The following is a 22,290-nucleotide window of genomic DNA, read 5'->3' on the forward strand; positions in this document are numbered from 1 at the left end:
ACTATTTTGTTCAATATACTTAACTTTTATTATATTTCAAGCACGTCTCTAAGGTACTGCATATAAAATGACATTTGATGAAATGTCTTTGCTTTTAAGAAATTGATCTAACAGAGATAGATACACACATATGTCCGCTTTTATTTTAAAATGGTGATGATAGAAGAGTATATGTACAGATACTTGACTAAGCCCTGGGAGTTAGGAATGGCTTCACAGAGCAGGCTGTTCATTTCAAAACATGAATAAGAGGTAGAAGAAGGAATAAAAAGGAAATAACAGATAGGACAGACTGAAAGGGGTTACATGAAACAAAGCAGAGTTGCGTGATTATTTGTTTACTGAGTTTCCAGAACACTATTGCTCGGTACAGAGAATATAGTGGCAAGCATAATAGATGTTTCTCCTCATACAAGTAGTTTATGGTGTATAGCAGATTGATTAAACAAGCAATTGCAATGAATTATGGGATCTACTTTCATTTGTATTACAGAAAAGCAGAATAAGGAGTGTGTGAAGTAGGTATATAATGAATAAAAGCTAGAGAAAGCAAGCAAAGATCAGATCCTGAAAACAATGCAAAATTAGGACTTTTGACAATGAAGTGAATAATAATGAATCTCCAGTAATGGTTAATGCCTATGATTGAACACAATAAGGCTTCCATTCTTAGCAGTGTTTCTGCACGTTGATAGATGAGCAGAGGAAAGTTGGAGTAATGTTGGTATTTGAGAAACAAGGTTAAATACAGGTAAATAGAAGGGGCAGAGGAGAGAAGGAAAGTATAAAGAACTAATGTGTTGCTTTTCCAGTTATTCTGATTGCTCATTGAGAGAATGTTATACATATAAGACACAGTAAATAAAATAGTAACAGAGCAGCTGGAGCATAGAAGTGGGAATGAAAAGCAATAAAGAGGATGGAACCACATTTCTCATTTTTAAAAAACAAATATAGGGAAAGGGAAAAGTGGAGTACTGCATAATATAGTCATACTCCTGTTGCTACAGCAGCCTTATGGAAGCTACAGTAAGAGAAACAACTTATAAGATTAAAGACAAAGAAGAAAATGTGATAATGAATCAGTTGTGAGATTATAAGGATTAATTATGAATACCTGATGCCTTTGGAAATTAAAATGGGAGTTTTATGCTTAATTAGAGGACTGGTTCTAGGATACCTTCCGGATATTTAAATTAAATGCCATGCAATGGTGAAAACTTCAAGCCAAAATGAAAGACAAACAATTTGAGGCTTAAGGAGAAAGATGATGAGTTCTTATGTGACTGATACTTGAGGCTCATTCAAATGAAAAGAGCCAATGATTGATGATGTATCTTGTGGGGAAGCACTAGGATTTAACTTATCAGTAGTTAACTATTGGGCATGTATTAGAAATGTGACAAACAGATGAGATAAAATGCATAGTGTACTAAAAGAGAGTGTAAGTAAAAGATTAGAACTCTAGAGAAAACCTGTAGGAGGTACTCGAAGGAAAAATAGATCATCAGGTACTTGGAATAGAATTTGCTAACAGAGAACAGAGAGCTATGAGAACAACCACACAGGTCCTCGGGTTCAAACATGCAGAAAAATCTTTTTAATTTTGACAAAAATGCTAAGATAAAGATAATATTTTTAAAAATTCAAGTGAATGTATGGAAAGAGGTAAAGCACTATTTAAAATCTCAAAATCCACAAATTAGAAAAAGCAAAACTGATAACTCAGCAATGTATTTGAGAAGTGTTCTTTTAGTAAACATCACTTAATCTTCTTTTTCAGCCAAGCAACTGACATCATGGAAACAGCAGGGTGGAAGTCTATGATTCAGTCTCATCCTCATTTAGTGGCAGAAGCCTTCCGAGCACTAGCATCTGCACAGTGTCCACAGTTTGGTATTCCACGCAAACGGCTAAAGCAGTCTTGAGTCTTCCATGGACAGTAGGAAAATTGATTGCCTTTACTCCCCCAGGTCCAGAAGGATTCCAATACAAACCATAAGCAACAGTTGTTTCTGTCTCTTGTCCACAGAACAAAAGCTAGAAAAGCAGATTGCTTGCTTTCAGGTGGATAATTTATGGTTTATACTTCAGCTTTAAATCAGACTGATTAATTCACTTCAAGGCCTTAAATTATCTTCAGTGACTTCTCTTGTTCATAATAGTTTAATTTTTTTATTGTGCCTTGTCAGTTTGCCAAGGCTATGCAGGATTGCACTAGCTCCATAATGCAGTAATATTGATAACTGAAGATACTGAGTTTGAAAAGGATCTTCCATTATTTTGGAAACAAAAGAATTTTATAGGTTTTGTTCTATGCAATCTCCAAGTTTAAAACTAGGTTCTTCTGGATTTGGAGATTGCCAGAGGCGCCTCCAGTCTCAGTTCTGTTGACACTAAAGAGCCTATTACTGTTGAGGTAAGTGGTGGCCACACACTGCTCTGGTTAATTTATTTTTCATTTCATGGGGCAGATAAGTAATGAGTTGGCCTAAACTTTTAGTAAAATTTTTGGTGTTTATCTGTATATTAACTGCTCAAGAAACTGGGTTTATGTGCATTTCAATGATTGAGAAATGATTTGAAGTTGAGATTTCAGTGAAAAGAAAGCATGGTTTTTGCTAATGTGTTAAATTTATACTGACTTACATTTGAAAGAATAATTTAGTAGATGTTAAAGTCAGGATGACCAAATGTACATTACATGAGTGGGCCAATTAAGAAATATATATATATATGCACTTTTAATGTGTAATTTTTCTATGATGAATGGTACATATATATTTTTTTCCTTTTGAGGGGATTAATAAGGTATAATTACGTTTAAACATTTAAAAGAAGTTTATATGACACATGGAGCCAACTTGGATGTTTGTGATAATAGATAAACATTTGCTTGATTATAGATTAATTGATTTGGATTTCAAATAGTCATTATTGAATTTATTACTATTTTATCACGCTTTGAAAAAGGCACCTAACAATAAATGAGTCCTGTACAATCTACTTCCTTTTAAACAATGAATGAATAATATTTGCGTGTGGGAGATGTGTGGGAAAGTAGAGAACCCTCTGAAAGTATGTGCAGCCTCATTAGGAAACTTTATTTCCCCTTGTTTTCTCCTTGGTGACTCACTTACTGATTAACTGTAGATTGCTGAAGTTTTACATAATGTGAACAGGATAAACGATATCAACTGTTTTTCATGAGCCAGTTCTTTATTATGAATTTAGCTTTACACATAAAAATGTTTGAAGGTTGGTAATTGTGAGATGTGTTCTGATGCCTTGTCCTAGAGAAGCAGAAGTGGTCAGTGTCAGATCATCTATGATGGAAGCATGGTAGTATGCTTCCTACATAAAGACAGAGCATGTTGCTGGAAAAACAGGTACATATGCCTGTATGTTTGCATTTAAAGCTTTATTTCCCATATTAAAATTTGTGTAATTTGTTTATTTAGTCTTAAAATTCAGGACAAAATAATTAAGCATATGGTTTTAAAATAGACTTTATTTTTACTATAGCTTTATTGGATGTTAACTGAAGTAATTCTAAAATACTTGAGAAAATATTGTCAAATTAGCACAGTTCAAAAGAGCAAACGAGCAAAAATCTATTTTTAGATATTTTAGTTTGAGTCTTTCTTGTGTTACATTAAAATGGAACGAATTATCTGTGATAGAAGAAAAGTTTTTCAGCTGACAATGGGCTTCACCCTGTATAGGAGAATCATGACAAGTAAAAATTTACTCCCTTAATTTCATCATAATATGAAGCCTATTACCTTAACATTGTACAATTTTAAAATACACACACACATACATACATACATACATACATACATACATATATATACTTTACTACAAGATTTTCCTGTGGTCTTACTAAAAAACAAAGATGTCAGTCAGCTGTGAAATACATTGTCACATATCATAAAAACACTGAAATCTATATACCACGTATTGTAAATTGATTCTCATTAATTTGGTCTACATTTCTAAATACAATGAAATATATTGACCATGTAGTGGTCATTAGAAATGTTTTTTTTTTTTAGAAATGTTTATTGATCTTAAGGATTTTGTTATAAAGATTTTTGTTTTTAGTTTGCTAAAATATTTTCTACCAAAAATGTCAAACAGTGTGCTCTACAAATGTCAGTGTTATCTGAAATGTCCACTTTTCTGATAATACAGTACCTACCATTATACCCACAAAATCACTCAGTATTTTATTTTTTTTTGTATATTTTAGTAGCATATTTTAGGTTCTTGAGTCAGTGATAAGAGGCTGTTAATGTATTCTTATTAAGTGTCATAATAGCATTTCCCCCACTTACCTCCCCCATTTTTAAACTATATAAAACTTGGCCAAAATAGGTACGAATTCTGTCTAATGCAGTCTTTGTCTTTTAAGTTACCAGTTTGCTCCTATTACCCTCTTGTCACCCAAACAAAGCTTTCCTCACAACACAAGGAGTGGTTTTAAATATTACAATTAAGAAATGTAGCCATTGCAAAACTGTTCTTTGGACTAAGATTTAGAAACACTGTTATTTGTGCCTTTTTCATTTTTTTACTTTTAATGTGTTTGATATTTGGAGCACAAATATGAAGGTGCCATAATATGGCTTGCTGATGTTACCTCCTTAAATACTTCTGTGTCACTGTCTTCAGATAGCTATTGGAGAACCTTGAATCAAATGTGGTCATTTGTGTGAGGTATGTATGTGTTTGTATCTGTATTCCCTTGGGCTGTGTGTAATACGTTTAAGACTGAATTTATGAAAATAGGACTTAGTTAAAATATGCTGAAAGTTCAGATTAATTGATGTATCTCATTTTAGTGTGCTTTATTTGAGAAGACAGTGGATTGCCAGAAGACAGTGTAATCCTCAAAAATGTGACCAGCATTCTGCATGATAAAATAGGAAAACAGTGCTGGTTTAGGATATCAAGTATAATTAAAATTTAAAATAATTGCTTTACATATCTTAAAAGTGTCATGAGCATTACTGTTTTATTTTTAACTAGATCTAATTGAAAGTTTAAATTGTCAAAGATATTAATTTGCCCGTTTAAAATTTTGTATATAAATTCTAAGAATTTTTTATATGAAATTATAGATAAGGACTTTGAGAGTGGTTCAGTGATAGAGTGCATATCAACATTTGTGATCCCTGGGTTGGATCCATAGCACCACCAAAACACACAAAAAATGAGGAATCAAAGATAATATTCCTTGTTAGAGAAATACAACAAAGACTCGTGTAAGTTTTATGAAAATCCAACCCAGTAAGTTTTACTAAAAGCCACATTCATGAAGAGGTAGACTAACCTGACTTGGACATGCCTGGTCTTAAGTGAGTGGATGAGTGAGTTGTTTCAGTGTTCTCAGAGTATAAATACAGCACTTTCAGCACACGAGAATATTTTGCAAACCTTTTTATATATAGATTGTGAGCTCCAGTTTAAGTGTTCATGGAATGATGTCAATGTTAGGTCTCGCTGAACAAATACTGAGTGCCTCAAATGCAAGACTTCTTCACTAGGAATGAAATCACACTGTATCTTCTGTTGTTGTATGTGAACTTTATGTCTGAGAAGGAATACTTATATTTAAATATTTTCCTGTTAGTAAAGCTTATTGTATACTATAATCTAGTTAATTTTGCATTGCTTAAAAGTGAATTGAGCCCATTTATGGAAATAAAGTTCTGCTAAAATTATTTAATTATTAGTTCTGAAGGAAGTTGACTTCAAGATTCAGATATATAAACATTTAACTTTTCGGCCTTTATTTAATAATCAGTTGGTGTTTTATGATGAGATACATACTATTTGTGTCTTGATGTTGGAAATAGATTTTGTGTTTCAGCACGTTGAGTTAAAATAAAATTGTTACTACTTATTCAGAATTAATTTGCTTGTTTGAGTTTATTTGAGTCTTCTCAAAAAAGTCTGCTTTAGTGTACTACTTTAACATGAGAATTTAAATTTGACATACTATTGTCTTCTACATAGGGAAGCTTATATTTTTGACAGTTTTAAATATTTACTGCTATTAAAGGGTAGGCCTAGGCAGCATATTCCTAAACCAGCTCATTGAGTGTAACAAAGTGCTTAATAGTTGTGGCCATGGTTTCAGCTAACACATATGTAGGTATATGTACATACACTGAGTTTTTCTTAGGATTATAAAATAGAACATTTTCCAAGCAAGTGTAATCAAATAAGATAGAGAGGTTGGAATTCAGACTCAAAAATGAATTCGAAAGAGTCTTTTACTCATACAGTGCTGCAGTCAGCCTGCTTAGGAATGTTGAGATGAATGTTGTGTTATCTACTACCTCAGAGGAGTCCTAAAGGACCAAGAATAGTATTTGCTTTGTTCACAGTTTTTTTTTTTTTAAAAAAAACAAAACAAAAAAAAAAAACCTGTTTCTTTTATTTTTTGAGATTATATTATTATTACATTTATCTCTTCCTTTTCATCACTCAGAACTCTCCTTGCTGTTTTTCAAATTCATGAACTCCTTTTCCATGAATTGTTGATACATATGTGTATGGGTGGTTGGAGGGGGGGTGTTTCATGAATACTTAAATACAGCCTACTCAGTCTGTATGATGTTACTTCCATGTACTATATATGTTTTCAGGACTGATCATTTGGTATTGAATAACCAATTTGGGTGCTCTTCCTGGTGGAAGACATTTCTCCTGCTTTCAGCATTATTTAGTTCCAGTAGGGGTTTTTTTTGTGTGTTAGGGTTGAGGCCTTCAGGGCTCTACCCCTACCTCTAACCCATCCACCATCAGCCACACTAACATGTCTATTGTTGTTCTTATTCAGCTCTTGCCTAAGCATTCTTGTTGGTGAGATTTGATGGGTCTAGCTTCTGATATTTCTAGAAGACACAATCTCACAGCAAACCCCATGATCCTCTGACTCTTAAAAACTGTCCATCCCCCTCTTGAGCCATGATCCCTGAGCCTTAGTGTTCTAGTTGTATTGTAGATGTATCTCTTGGGACTGGGATCTACAATTGATTTTGATTGGTGTTCAGTTGTAGTCTCTGGCTCACCCTTGCACTATCCTGGAAGCCCCATTCCTGTCTCTTTCCAAACCTGACCTACTTGGAGAGTCTCCAGACAAAGGAAAGGTACTAAAATCCTAGTTTTCCTCATTCTTGATTGCTATTGCAGCTTCATCCCCTGTTGTGGCCAGCTACCCAAGTCCCTGCCTAAGCACTTAGCTTTTGACCATACTTGGGCACAAACCCAGCTTGTGGCAAACATGTCATCACCCCCACCTACAGTCTCTAAAATCTCCTTCCCTTAGCTTGGATACACATCTTCTCTGGTCTGACTCTCAGAGGCCAGTGAATCCACCTGAGAGTTACTTTGCTTAATATACATGTTGTTATACTTTTTCAATTGAGCTTGATCTTTCTTACTGTGTTGGCAGAGAAACTTATTAAGGGGGGCAGAAAACCTGTTAGTTGTGGTCTGCTTTAACAGTCTCCAAGTCTGTTTCAAAGAGAACTTTCCTTGATGAGGGGTGAAGATTACACTTATTTGTGGGTGTTAGGGATTATGCTGGTCTTGTAAAGTGATGGCTATAGGTTCTCCAAGATCCATCTCAGTAACCCAGAGCAGTTGTCTAATTTTCCAATACCAAGGATTATTTCTCTCTTGCTGAGTGGGTCTTAAGTCCAATTAGAGAGCTGTTGATGACTGACGAATTATGTATGCATTACTGCACCCTTAGGGTTATAATGCCATGCTGGTCATTATTATGTTTCATAGGCATCATAGCTGGGTAGGACTTTTGCTTCCCTCTTTTCAAAACTTGTATGGCTCCTTCTGACAGCATGAAATGTAGTCTTCAGGAAGAAGGCTTTCATTTAGGTCAGATCCAGATCAGGTTCCTCTGGGCCCTTTGTCTGAAGTACATGGTGTTATCAACAATAGAGACTTACCTTCCAACTCTGGGTTATAATAGCAGTGGCTATTACAATGTGTGTAATACAGAAGTAGTTCTCAATCGGTGGATCACAAACCTTCTGGGGATTGAATGACGCTTTCCAGGGGTCACCTAAGATCACCAAAAAACACAGATATTTACATTACAATTCATAAAAGTAGCATATTGTTATATTATGAAGTAGCAATGAAAATAAATTTATGTTGGGAGTCACCACAACATATGGAACTGTATTAAAGGGTTGAAGCATTAGGAGGGTTGAGAACCACTGTATTATACTGCTGTGGATATTGCTCTATATAAATAAAACTCTGATGGCCAGTGACCAGGCAGGAAGTAAGTTGCCAGGCAGGAAGTAGGTGGGACAAGGAGAGAGGAGAATTCTGGGAAGCGGAAGGCTGAGGGGAGAGACACTGCAACCACCGCCAGGACAGGCAACATGTAAAGACTCTGGTAAGCCACCAGCCACGTGGCAAGGTATAGATTTATAAAAATGGGTTAATTTAAGATAAAAGAACAGTTAGCAAGAAGCCTGCCACGGCCATACAGTTTATAAGTGATATAAGCGTCTGACTGATTATTTTATAAGTGGATTGTGGGACTGTGGGGCTTGGGGAACCTGGAGAGAAGCCCTCCAGCAACATTATACTATTTTGGGAGTCTCTTAGAAAACCCCGATGAACAACTCAAAAGAGGACTTCTCATGCCTGGTGTTAAGGTTTTCATTAGAGGGTCTTTGGATCTTGGTGAAAGAATTATTACCCAGATGAGAAAATTTCATTCAAACCATATATGTATATTTATATATAGTTATATATTTTTTAGGTAGTAGTATAATTCCTTATGATTTATTCAGATAGCCTTGCTGTTGTTTTGCCCTTTTCATTCCTTCTGTATTTATCTCTGCCCCTCCCCACTCTGCCCCATATCTCTGTCAGATAACTTGTTCTGTGCTATTCCTGTTTCTTTGCTCCCCTACCACAGCACTTGTCCCTTTTGGCTTTCCTGGTTCCTGAAGTTACTCTAAGTATGCTCACACTCAAATGAGAGAACGTATCTTTCTTCTTTCTGGGTCTCCCTTACCTCATTCAATATGGTCTATTCTAGAACCATCTATTTACATGCAAGTTACATGAATTAGTTTTTCCTTATAGCTGAGTAATATTACAGAATATATATGTGCCATATTTTCATTATCCATTTTGGGTGAAATCTTTAGGTTGTTTCCATTTCCTAGGTATTGTGACTACACCAGCATTGAAGATGGCTGAGCTAGTATTTATAGAATCTTTGGGCTTATGCCAAGGAATGGAATAGCTGGGTCATATGGTAGATTTATGTTTAATTTTTTGAGAGTTTTTCACACTGATTTCCAGAGTGTCTAGACCTGTTGACAATCGTACCAACAGTGACTGCCCCTCCACCTCCATCCTCCCCATTCCTTTTCTGTTGTTATGTTGATCTTTGTCATTCTGACTGAGGTAAGATGAAATCTCGAAGTTATTTTCACTTGTATTTCTCTAATTGCTAGGGGTCATAAACATTATTTGAGGTATTTCTTGGCCATTTTCATTTCTTCTTTTGAGCACTCCCTGTTCAGATCCCAAGCCCATTTTTTAAGTGGGTGGATTTTTTTTTTCTGGTATAGTTTTGACTGTTTTTTGAGTTCTTTTTATGGTTTGGATATTAATCCTCTGACAGATGCATAGCTAACAAAGATCCTTTCCCATTCTGTGGGCTTACTCTTCACCTGGTTGATTATTTCCTAAGCTGTCAAGAAGCTTTTAAGTTTTTAGAAGGCCTTCCTGTTGATAGTTAGCCTTAATATTGGGCAAATGGAGTCTGACTCAGAAAGTTCTACACCTAGATCATGTATAGTACTGCCTCTGTCTTTATCTAGCAGTTTTACTGTTGCAGGTTTCACATTTCCATCTTTGATCCATTCGGAGTTGAGTTTTTGTGCAAGCTGTTAGATCTTTGATCCATATGGAGTCGAGTTTCTGTGCAAGCTGTTAGGTACAGGTCTAATTTCACACTTCTGCATGTGGATATCCAGTTTTCCCAGCACTATTTGTGGAAGGTACTGTTTTTTTTATCAGTGTATATTTTTGACGTCTTTGTCAAATGATCAATGGCTGAAGTTATATGTACTCATGTTTGGGTCTTCAGTTTTGTCCCATTGGCCTACATGTCTGTTTTTCTATCAATACCATATTGGTTGTATTACTGTAAATCTCTTATATATCTTGAGAACTGAAATGGTAACTCCAGCATTATTCTTTTTGTTCAGAATTGTTTTGGCTATTCAGGGTCTTTTGGGATTCCCTATGAATTTTAGAATAGTTTTTTCTACTTTTAAATAATGAGATAGGGATTTTGATTGAAATTGCAACAAATCTGTAAATAGCATTAGGTAAAATGATCATTTTCACAATATTAATTCTACTAATCCATGACCATAGGATAGCTTTCCATTTTGTAGTGCCTTTCTCTATCTCTTTCTATAGTGTTATAAAGTTTTATTGTAAACATCTTTTACCTCCTTGTTTTTTTTTTTTTTTTCCTAGATAGGTTATTAGTTTTGTGGCTGCTGCAAATGGAAGTATGTATCCATGATCTCTTTTTTAGTATGCTTGTTGATAAATAGAAAAGCTATTGATTTGTGTAACTTGTTTTATATCCTGCCACATTGCTGAATGTATCATTTATAGAAATTTTCTGGTAGAATTTTTGAAATTTCTAATGCATAATATCATGTCATCTGCAAATAGGGATTGTTTGACTTTTCTTTATTTTGTAAATCATTAATTTCTTTCTCTTGCCTTATGCTCCAAACTAGTTCTTCAAGGTTCCTGACTTCAATGAGATTGATTCAAGTTTTTCTCTATTTAGGAAGATGTTGACTGTGGGTTTCTCATATATAGCTTTTACTGTGTTGAGGTATGTTTCTTCTGTACCTACATTTTCTAGGACTTTTATCATTAATGTATGTTGGGTTTTGTAAAATACTTTCTGCATCTGTTGAGATGATCAAGTGCTTTTTGTCCTTAAGGATATTAATATGGTTTATTACATTTATTGACTTGCATTTGATGAACCGTCCCTGAATTTCAGGGATAAAGCCAACTTGGTCATGGTAGAGAACCTTTTTGGTGTGTATTTGTAATACATTTGCAAGCATTATGTTGAACATTTTTAAATCTATGTCCATTGGGGATATTAACCAGTAGTTTTCCTTTTTATTGTGTCTTTACATGGATTTTGTATTAGAATTATAGGGGCTTCATTGAAAGACTTTGGGAATACTCCTTTTGTTTCTTTTCTTTTTTACTATATATATATTTTTTTAAGGTTTGCCTTAGATTTTTTGAAATTTAGGCTTTTCCTTCACAGCTTCACACAATGACCTGTCTAGGCCTCCATACAGGGACACTCCTGACACATGCTTGGCCTTAGCGGCTTTCCTTAGTTGTGGGGGCACATTGCACAACCCCTTTCTTCTATCCTTAACTCTACAACCATGTGACCGAATCTGCCAAGTTCCACTGCTGAGGCTGGAACATGGTCCCCTCATTCAGTTACATCTTAACCAGCTTTCTGTTCTTCACTGCCTGAGCTTGACTGTCCTGAAACTGGATCTGTAGGACAGGCTGGTTTCAAACTCAGAGATCCTCCAGCCTCTGCCTTCCAAGTGCTGGGATTGAAGTCATGTACCACCACACCCAGCTATAAGATTTTCTTTAATTCCTTTTCACAACTTGGAAATTTAGTTGGGTGAGATCTTGCCCTGAGGTCACCACTCCCTTTATTCCATTTCTTAATTTGTTTATCTCCTTGAACACATTCCACTTCCTAATGCTCCTTCTCAAAATATTTTTCCCCCTTGCTCAGTTTTCTCCTTATCATTTATTTATCTTCATTGGAGTTACCACTAATCACCAAACAACAGAGTCAATACTAGGCTGTTTTGAGATTTCCTCTGCCAATGGAATTAATCCCACACTCTTTACTTTAGCCTCAGGCAGACTCTTCTGGAGTCTGGGCAAAAGCAATCATAATTTTCACCAAAATATCACAAGACTGATTTCTTTGCAACATACTAAACTTCTCTGAAACCTCTTGATCCAGCCGCCCAAAATTCAAATTACTCTTAGCACCACTGTCTTCCATGCTCCTACTGGTTTGGCCCATTAAGCAGTTCATAAAGCATTCTAACTGCTTCCCTAACCTAAAGTACCAAAGATCTAATTCCTCCAAATGAAAACATTGTTAAGCCTATCATAGCAATACCCAGGTCCCTGGTGCCAACTTCTGTCTTAGTTGGGGTTTCTATTGCTATGAAGAGACACCATGACCATGGAAAGTCTTATAAAGGAAAACATTTAATTGAGGTGGTTCACTTACATATAGTTCAGTGGTTCAGTCCGTTATCATCATGGTAGTAATATGCAGGCAGAAGTGGTGCTGGAGAAGTAACTGAGAGTCCTTCATCTTGAAGACAACAAGAAGTGATCTGTCTCACTGGCCAGGTGATATTTTGAGCATATATGAGACCTGAAAACCTTTCTCTACAATGACACACTTTCTCCAACAAGGTCACACCTCCTAATAGTGCTACTCCCTTTAGGAGCCATTTTCTTTCAAACCACCACAGTTGGGCCAAGGGTCTGTCATTCTAATTTATCTTTTTAAAGAACCAGCTTTTCATTTGTTAATTATTTGTAGTATATTCTTTGTATTTATAGCATTAATTTCTCTGATTTTTCTTATTTCTTGTTATTGACTGAGTTTAGACTTGGCTTATTTTCTTTTTCTGAGTTTTAATTTGTATAATTAAGTAATTTATTTGTGCTTTTTCTGATTTTTTTTTAAATGTAGGCAGTTAGAGATACCTTTTCTTATAGGACTGCTTTCAGTGTGTCCCAGAGTTTTTGTTATAGTTTGTTCACTTAACTCTACCTTTTTTTGTTTCTTCCTTGACTTCGACTTATCTGCCAATTTGTAATGAATTGTTTAATATTAATAAGTTTGTGTATTTACTAGAGATTCATATGCTGTCTGTTTTAAGTTTTCTTATATTGTAGTCAGAATATATGGAGTTGTTTCAGTCTTTTTGAATTAGTACACATTTGTTTTGTGTCTGGGATATGGTCTAGTTTAGAGAGGTTTCTGTGTGCTTTTTATATATTTAGAGAAGCTTCCATGTATATTCTTTGGTGTTTGTGAGAATGTTCTGTAGATAGCAGTTAAATCTATTTGTTGTATGCTGTGATTTCATCCTGATATTTTGTTGTTGTTAGATTTTTGTTTTGTTCAGATGACCTGTCTGTAATGTGTTTAGGATAGTTTTGTCTTCTTGGTTAACTATTCTTTTGATTAAAATGAAACGGCCCTCTTTGTTTCTTATGATCAGTTTTAATTTGAAGTGTGATTTTGAGTTAGTATAGTGGTGTTTTCTTACTTCCTGATCCCATTTAATTGTTGTACTTTTCCCCATCCTTTTACTCTAAAATGATGCCTATCTTTAAAGGTAAGATGTGTTGTTTGTAAACAACCGACAGATGTGATTTGGTTTTTGATCCATTCAGCCTATGTTTTTTGATTGGAAAATTGAGACAATTGATATTTAAAGTTACTATTGAAATATGTATTAGTTGTTGTCATTGTGCTCTTTCTATTGGGTGGTATTTTTTGTGTTCTCAGTGGTACTTTGTGCTTTAATAATTAAAGCATTATATTTCTTTGTACAGTCTCATTCCTCTCTTCAGCACAGAATAATGCTTCTTGAATTTTCATTAGGTTTGTTTTTTGGATATTAATATTTTTAGGCTTTGTATATCAGACAGAGTCCTTCCTTCTCCTTTAGCTATGACCGATATTTTTGGGTGTATTAGTCTAGCTTGCTTGTCATGGTCTTTTAGGACTTGAAATGCTTTGCTGCAGGCTCTTCTGGCTTTCAAATTTTCCATTGAGAAATCAGCTGTTATTCTAATGCATTTTCCTTTATACATGAGTTTTGTTTTGTTTTTGAAACTTTCAGTATACCATTTCCTTGTTTTGTATACTTCATGTTTTAGTAATTATATGCCATGGAGATTTTCTTTTTAGGTCTTGTCTATTTGGTGTTTTATGTGCTTCTTGCATATGTATGTATAATGCCTTTTTTAGTTTGGGGTTTTCTTTTATGATCTTGTTGAAGATCTTGTCTGTGCCATTGGTGGGATTTTTCTCCCTCATCTATGCTTATAATTCAATGGTTTGATCTTTTTATGTTATCCCATATTTCCTGTATGTTTCTTTCCTGGGTTTTATTGTATATTTTTTTATATTCCTTCCTTCTTTGGTCTAGATCCTCTACTTTTCTTAGAGTCCCGTTATTCTGTCTTCTACTTCTTTTTGCTGTAAGGCTTTCCCTTGAATTTTTTAGCTGGGTTATTGTATTTTTCAATTCCATTTTCATTTCAGCTTGAGTCCTCTAAAGTGTTTCTCTTTACTGAATTAATTTTCCAAGTCCTGGTTGGACTTCATTTTGATCAGTCTTTTGTTGATGTTTTCTTGTTTATCACTCAGGCATTAAATTCTCCTTAATTTCTTTCTCCTCAGTTTTTTTTTCCCCCAAACTGTTTCTTCAATTCCTTAAATTGTCTGATGAGTTTAGTGGTTGTTCTTTTAAATTCCTTGTACTGGGATTCACCTAGGTAAGTCTATTAGCAAACATTTCTATGGCCTGATAGCTTTTGTAGGGGAGCTACTGGCTCGATCATGTTTATATTTTTAGATCTGGCATTTGGACTTCTTTTGTTAGTTGTGCACAGAACATGCTGGAGCAGAAGAGAGGATGTGTTGCTGGTTTGGCCTAGTTGTTAATGGCTTAGGTAAAGTCAGGTAGAAGAGACTAGGCTGGTATGTAGGATTTTCCTCCTGTTCCAGATGTTGAGTGTGGAGGTGGATGAGCCCTTTGGCTTGGGAAGCAAACAGAGCAAGCAGGTCCTGGTAGAAGCCTAGAGCTTGTTTGTGGTACAGGCAGGGGTGGCCAGACAATGCTGGTATACTGGATGTGGGATTCTGACTAGATCTGACAGGCTAGGGAGTATGTGTGGTGGAGGGCCAGGATGACCCCCAGAGAGAGATCCTGGGTGCAGGTCATCTCTGCAACTATTACAGCCAGCAGAATAATGATATTCGAGAAGCAGGAAAGCAGTTTGTTCAACATGACTCAGTGACTGGTTTTGATTCAAACTCTGTGAGTTTCTCACCCCTGTAGATGAATTCTAAATGGCCTTATTAAATAAAAATCATGGAACCAAATATAGGGGTGAAAGCCTTAGAGAGATTAGGAAAATAGGGAAAGCCATCAGGCCACCTTACCTCACCAATGCTGTAGCTTTCAAATGCAAGTTACCTCCTGTCTACCCATGTCTATATGCCTTGCTGTTCTGCCATCTGATTTGCTCTCTCTGTTCAGCTACATCACTTCCTCTTCCTACACAGCTCTGTCACTTCCTGTCTGTCTATACAGACCTCCATGGTTAACTAGTTTTGGAATTTAACGCATGTGCCACCACACCTGGCTCTGTTTCCAGTGTGGCCTTGAATACACAGAGATCCTGCCTGCCAAGTGATAAGATTAAAGGCGTGTGCTAACATTGCATGACTTCTGTGTTGTGGCTAGCTTTTTCCTCTGATCTCCAGGCAAGCTTTATTTATTAAAGCACAAATAAAATGTCACTACATAACCCCAAGTAGTTTATTTAAGCACAGCACAATTTGACAAAATCTCTTCTGGTAATAATTACCTTAATCCCATGTGCACAATAAGACTCAAAGTAAGCTATATAAAGATCGGATGTGACTACATCAAAACCCTTTGTAAAGTACATTACACCTTCCCTAAAAATATATTGATTGAGAAAAAGAAGCTTACAGTAAGGATGGGGTGGATGTGGTGTAGTCTCCTACCACACAGATAGTGCAAAGGTCACCAGGGTCTTACCTACATCTCCCAGCCTTCTAGGTTGATAACAGGTTATACATCCTTCCTTTGAAGAAACAACCTTATGTGTTTAACATTCCAGGTTCCCCTATTGTAGTGGTTCTCAACCAATGTGATTCTTTAATATGATTCTTTGTGTTATGGTGATTCCCAACCCTAAAATTATTTTCATTGCTACTTCATAACTGTAATTTTGCTACTGTGATGAATTGTAAATATCTGTTTTGTGATGGTTTAGGCTACCCCTGTGAAAGTCACTTGCTGCCCAAAAGGGTCATGACTTACTACTCCTAGTGCTTATCTGTGATAAGGACAAAGACCTCTGTGCCTCCTACACCTGAGGAAGGATGTGTAGAATCTGATTGAGTGAAGAAGTTCAGTCATACTTTTTCAATGAAAGACAATTAGTAGAACTCATTCACAAAGCATGCAGTTCCTTTTTTTTCTTAACACCAGGAAAGCTTTCACACATTTGCAGTTTCTATGGGGCTTCCGATATCTATTTCTGTTCGTTTCTTTTCCTCTTTCCCAAGGACTCAGATGTGATCTTCTGCTAGTATGTGATAGAGCACCCATACAATTCTTTATATAACCCAATCTTACCCTTTTCCTCAAATTCAAACCAGGCCTTAATAGATGTAACTAAAGAGAAAAATTGTGTCATATAAGAAGAGTGATTATAGTACACACACACACACACACACACACACACACACACACACACACACACATTCTCTCTCTCTCACTCACTCACACAGCCAGTTCCCTAAGCAGGATTTTGAGAGTGTATACTTTTCAAAGTACTAAAAGTATATGAGGTCCATGAAAATTAAACAGAGATGAAAAATGCAAATGGTATGCACTTAACAAGGAATATAAAGTTGGGTGTATTAAACTTAAGGGTATTAAACAGCAGGTTTTTTTTTTTTTTTGGTTTTTCGAGACAGGGTTTCTCTGTGTAGTTTTGCGCCTTTCCTGGAACTCACTTGGTAGCCCAGGCTAGCCTCGAACTCACAGAGATCCGCCTGCCTCTGCCTCCCGAGTGCTGGGATTAAAGGCGTGCGCCACCACCGCCCAGCTTTTTTTTTTTTTTTTTTTTTGGTTAAACAGCAGGTTTTTGAATCAGCAGAGAATACAGTCATATGATTGCATACTACAAGAGCAAGAATAGAGAAGTGAAAAAAAAAACTGATTTCCCTTTGATTTCATTTATTAGTACATTAAGTGGGCTGTCTAGTACTGTGCTGGTTTGTATATGATAATAAAGTAGAAATGGTTTAAGTTTTCTGAAATTTTATTTTCTTAAAGAAAGTATAACTATTTCTGAGAAAATTGCTGGTAGTAGTTGTGATATGTTGTGTCCCCCAATATTTTGTGTACCCTAATAAAACTTATCTGTGGTCAGAGAAGAGAACAGGCACTAGATTAGACATAGAGGCCAGACAGTGGTGGCACACACCCTTAATCCTAGCATTCCGGAGGCAGAAATCCATCTGTATCTCTGTGAGATCAAAGTCACACTGGAAACAGCCAGGCATGGTGGCACACACCGTTGATCCCATCATTTGAGATCTCATGTCCTTGCTTTGGAAAGACTTACACCTTTAATCCCAGGAATTGATGGCAGGAAGCAGAAAGGTATGTAAGGTGTGAGGACCAGGAACTAGAGGCTTTTAAACTTTTAGGCTTTTAAGAGCTGAACTGAGCCCCCTAGGGGTGAAGACTCAGAGGCTTTCAGTCTGAGGACTTGTAGAAACAGGATCAGCTGAGGAATTGGCGAGGTGATTCTGTTTTTCTGATCTTTCAGCATTCACCCCAGTATCTGGCTCCAGGGTTTTTTCTGTTGTTTTGTTTTTTTATTAATAAGACCATTTAGCAATTCGTCTTACAAGTAGTACAAGAGGAACACTAATGAGGGAGGTGGAAGACCCATACATCTAAATTGAGATTGGTTATATATGTTAGGCTACTTATTGGGGGTGCTGTCTTAACTATCATGTGAAGTTCAGTGGGAACATTCATAGGACTTGACATGTCACTTTTCTAGTATGGAAGGAAAAATAATGTAAAAATCCAGTATTTGTTTTTTAGTACACTTCATTATAAAAGTTATACTTAACCTATGAGTTCTGACAGATTTAAAATTAGAATAGAAGTGTTATTGTGATCAGCAATCTCTCCTTCACCAAGAGTACAGGAGCCTAGAATGGAGAGTCCCTCTTAAAAGATAAATGATGTTAGTGCTCAATGCAAGCCTTTGGAACATTGCAGCAGAGAAGACAACTTGGGAAGAAATAGTAAGAAAACTTCAAGGTTAGTAGGGTGTGATAAGTGGGAGAGAGTAGAGTGACTCAGGTTTACAGTGACTAATCAGATAGATGGAGATCACTGTTGACAGAGCATCACAAACATTAAAGTAGTTTTGAAAGAATTCTCATCCCAACTTAAGGTTCCTGTGGAATATTCTGCTTGGATATTTTAGATGAGATTTGAGAATGATAACACACAAAGTCAGGAAGATAAAGATATTAATTGGGATAGGAGGGGTACTAGTTATCACGACAGAACTGAGAATGAATCACAAAATTCTAGGTTGAACTGAAATTGACACAGATTCTGAGTGCAATTGGGCCAGAAACAAACTGTATGTAACAGCCTACAGTGATGATCAAAGATTGAACTGCCTTATTGATGGCCAATTGATTGTCTATTGGAATGGACCATGACAGCAGCAGGACAGCTCCAATCAAAGAGCACAGCAATAGCTCCTGTTGAGAAGTAATAAGAACATCACCTTAGCAACTCATAACCAGCACAGACTCCTGGGTGCCTACAGACCTGTGTGTCCATTTGACAGCTGCCAACCTGCTTCCCTACTTCTCTACCACCACTATGGCAGAAAAGAAATGGAACCCAGACCCACTTAAAATTATTTGGATGAGATGAGCTTCTGTTCTCAAACCCTCACCGTTTAGGTTTGGCAGCTCTTTCTTGATTGTTTGGATTGTATACCACAGTTAAATGCACATAGACCAACCCAGTCAGGGCCCTCCTGGCTCCATATAACAAAGTATGTGGGTTTTAAATAGGTACACTCTTTTCATAGCTCATCAGCTATGGGAGGAAAGGAAGACTGCCTTCAGAATGCCGCCAGAATGTTCCTACCTGCTATCTCCAAACAGATACCTACTATTCTAGTTTACAAGATTTGACCATTGTGGTCCTGCCACAACTTACAAGTCTCTATTCCCTGGCTTCAGATGGGCACTTGTTCCTGCTGCTCTCCATATCCACCAATCCTATGACCTGTAGCATTGGCCTTCCAGACTTTCTTGTCCAAGAGACCGCAGGAGCCGTAGCACTTCTTGTATCACACTTGTTGGCAAACTCTTGGCTACCATCCCACTTCTACCAAGAGTGCAGATACTACTGTTCATTTGAGTAGTTACTTACCTGTGGCAACCTGTTTTCCCATTTTTTTCTTTTTTCTTTTTTTTTTTTTTTTTTTTGGTTTTTCGAGACAGGGTTTCTCTATGTAGCTTTGCGCCTTTCCTGGAACTCACTTGGTAGCCCAGGCTGGCCTCGAACTCACAGAGATCCGCCTGGCTCTGCCTCCCGAGTGCTGGGATTAAAGGCGTGCGCCACCACCGCCAGGCCCCATTTTTTTTTAATTAAGAGATTTTCTATTCATTTTACATACCAACCACAGATTCCCCTGTCCTCCCTCCTCCTGCCCCTCAGCATCCCCCCACAACCCACCTCCCTTTCCCACCTCCTCCAAGGCAAGGTCTCTCATGTGGAGTCATCAGAGCCTGGTACAATCAGTTGAGGCAGGTCCAAGCCCCTCCCCCCTGCACCAAGGCTGAGCAAAGTGTCTCACCATAGGCACTTGGTTCCAAAAAGCCGGCTCATGCACTAGGAACAGGTCCCGATCCCACTGCCTGGGGGCCCCTAAACAGTTCAGGCTGAACAACTGTTTCACTTATCTAGAGGGTCTAGTCAAGTACCATGGGGTCTCCTCAACTATTGGTCCACAGTTCATGTGTATCCACTAGTTTGGCTAGTTGTCTCTGTACTTTTTCCAATCATGGTCTTAATATCTCTTGCTCATAGAATCCCTCCTCTCTCTCATCGATTGGACTCCTAGAGCTCTGCCTGTGACCCGGCCGTGGATTTCTGCATCTGCTTCCATCAGTCATTGGATGAGGGTTCTATGATGACAGTTAGGGTATTCAGCCATCTGATCACCAGAGTAGGCCAGCTCAGGCACCCTCTCGACTATTGCCAGTAGTCTGTGGTGGAGTCATCCTTGTGGATTCTTGGGAAACTCTCTAGCACTCTGTTTCTCCCTATTCCCATGGTGTCTTCATTTATCATGATATCTCTTTCCTTGCTTTCCCACTCTGTTCCCATTGGAGCCCCAGAGACCAGCCAGCTGCCCCTTCCCCCCGCCCTCTTACCAAGAAAACAGCCCTCAGAGCTGTTTTCCCATTTTAATTGTTAATTATGGGTTAATAAAGTTCTGGGCATTTGTTCACCCTTTGCTCTCTGCCTACTTCATTCTTGTAGAGGGCAAGGCAAGAACCAGCTGGAGACAGAAAAATTAACTGTCTAGTGGGATCAAAGAACAAAATGCAGATGGAATCACTGAGGTTGTGGTCATAAAAGAAGAATGGAGTTAGGTCCCAGACAGAAAAGTTGCCCTGTAGCACATTAAACAAATAGATGGAGATTCAGATCCTTTTTTTTTTTATCCAAATTTGATATTAGACTCTTTGTGAGTCATGTATGTATATGTATATACATATATATGTGTGTGTATACATATGTACATATATATTGTGTGTATATATATGTGTGTGTGTGTATACACACACACACACACACACACACACACACACACACACACACACATATCTTGTGATACTGTATGTCCAGGGTCAAAAGATGGGTGATTAGTTTGGAGCAGAAGTAAATGAACTTACTTTGTAAAGGATAAGACAGTAAATATTTTAAAGCTTGATGACCCTCATGCTTAACCATGTCATGGTAGTGTGAATACAGCTATAGGCAATACATAACCATTGAGCTTGGCTATATTGCATTACAAATATTAATAAAAGCTGGCAGTGGAAAAGATTTGACTCTGCCACATTGTGCTAAATTGGAAGATGTTAGTAAACGTTGAAGTAATTGATAGCAGAGAATAAAGCATGGGTGGCCTCATTGAGTTTGGAGGCCAAGAGTTTGCAGATGATGAGATCTACTGTTTTCCTAATTGGTGTTTCCACAGAAGTAATTGGAATAGTAATGTAGAGGAAACTGAAGTAATAAAGTTGCTGCTATAAAGGGTTTACTAATAAACTTGCTTAGGGTATACTAACTTACAGAAGGGAGCATTGCCTCCAACATGACAGGAAGATAAGTAGAATACTAACTAAGCTTGTTAAAATCTATGGGAGAGAAAATTTTGTACCATAATTGAAGATTAAGGTTTCTGAGGAAAACCTGCTAATGTTTGTTCATAAACATTCCCATAACATAAGGAGACAACCCTGACTTTAGACCACCATTAGGCCAGTGGTTCTCCATCTTCCTAATGATGTGATCCCTTTTTACAATTCCTCATTTGTGGTGACCCCAAACCATAAAATTATTTCATTGCTACTTTATAACTGTAAATTTGCTAGTTTTATGAATCTTAATATAAATATCTAATATAAAGATATATGATATGTGATCCCAAAGGGGTTGTGACCCACGGGTTGAAAACTGCTGTATTAGGCCCATCCTCATATAAAAGAACATGCCTATAAATGGCAGCTCATGAAGGCTGTGCAGAGTCCCAGCAGTCATTAAATCCTGACCTGCCATTAAGTCCTCTGTGCTTTTCCAGGAAAAGTATAGTTCTGCCAGGCGTGCAGGATGACCATAGGTAACAACTATTTGAAAAGAACACTGCTGTACTTACAAAAAATAATTCTGGCAATATAATTGCTGTGTAAACCTACCATGAGCTCAAGGGGCTAGACTTGACAGTTTCCTGTCTCAGATTGTTCAGAGTGTAACCTGAGGCCAGAACCCATAGAGGCTTTATGGATTACAGTGTTTATGAAGTGACAGTAACCCTAAGATCTATATAAGCTGGTAAAATTTTCTGTTTGAGACTCATTCCCCTTTGTTTATTAGCCAGAACCAGTTGTGTACTGGTGTGTATTAAAGAGTGTTTTCCTTTATTAATCTCTTAAGTAGTGCAGAGTGATTCCTCATTGGGTAGGCATATTAATTCTGTAATGAACTTTAGAAATGA

General features: G+C 37.0%; 1 protein-coding gene across 7 annotated transcripts in view; it reads left to right on the forward strand.

Moving 5' to 3' along the window:
* The window catches only part of Spopl (speckle type BTB/POZ protein like), a 70,644-nt gene extending 64,726 nt beyond the window's left edge, over positions 1-5,918 (forward strand). For all 7 annotated transcript variants that reach the window (XM_028868663.2, XM_028868668.2, XM_028868666.2 and 4 more), the window contains one exon: positions 1,784-5,918. In XM_028868663.2, coding sequence (XP_028724496.1) covers positions 1,784-1,928 — 145 coding nt within the window. In that variant the 3' untranslated portion in view covers positions 1,929-5,918. The remainder of the gene's footprint in view (positions 1-1,783) is intronic.
* The last annotated feature ends 16,372 nt before the right edge of the window (positions 5,919-22,290 follow it).

The sequence above is a fragment of the Peromyscus leucopus genome, chromosome 4 (assembly GCF_004664715.2).
Source record: "Peromyscus leucopus breed LL Stock chromosome 4, UCI_PerLeu_2.1, whole genome shotgun sequence".
Classification (NCBI taxonomy): domain Eukaryota; kingdom Metazoa; phylum Chordata; class Mammalia; order Rodentia; family Cricetidae; genus Peromyscus; species Peromyscus leucopus.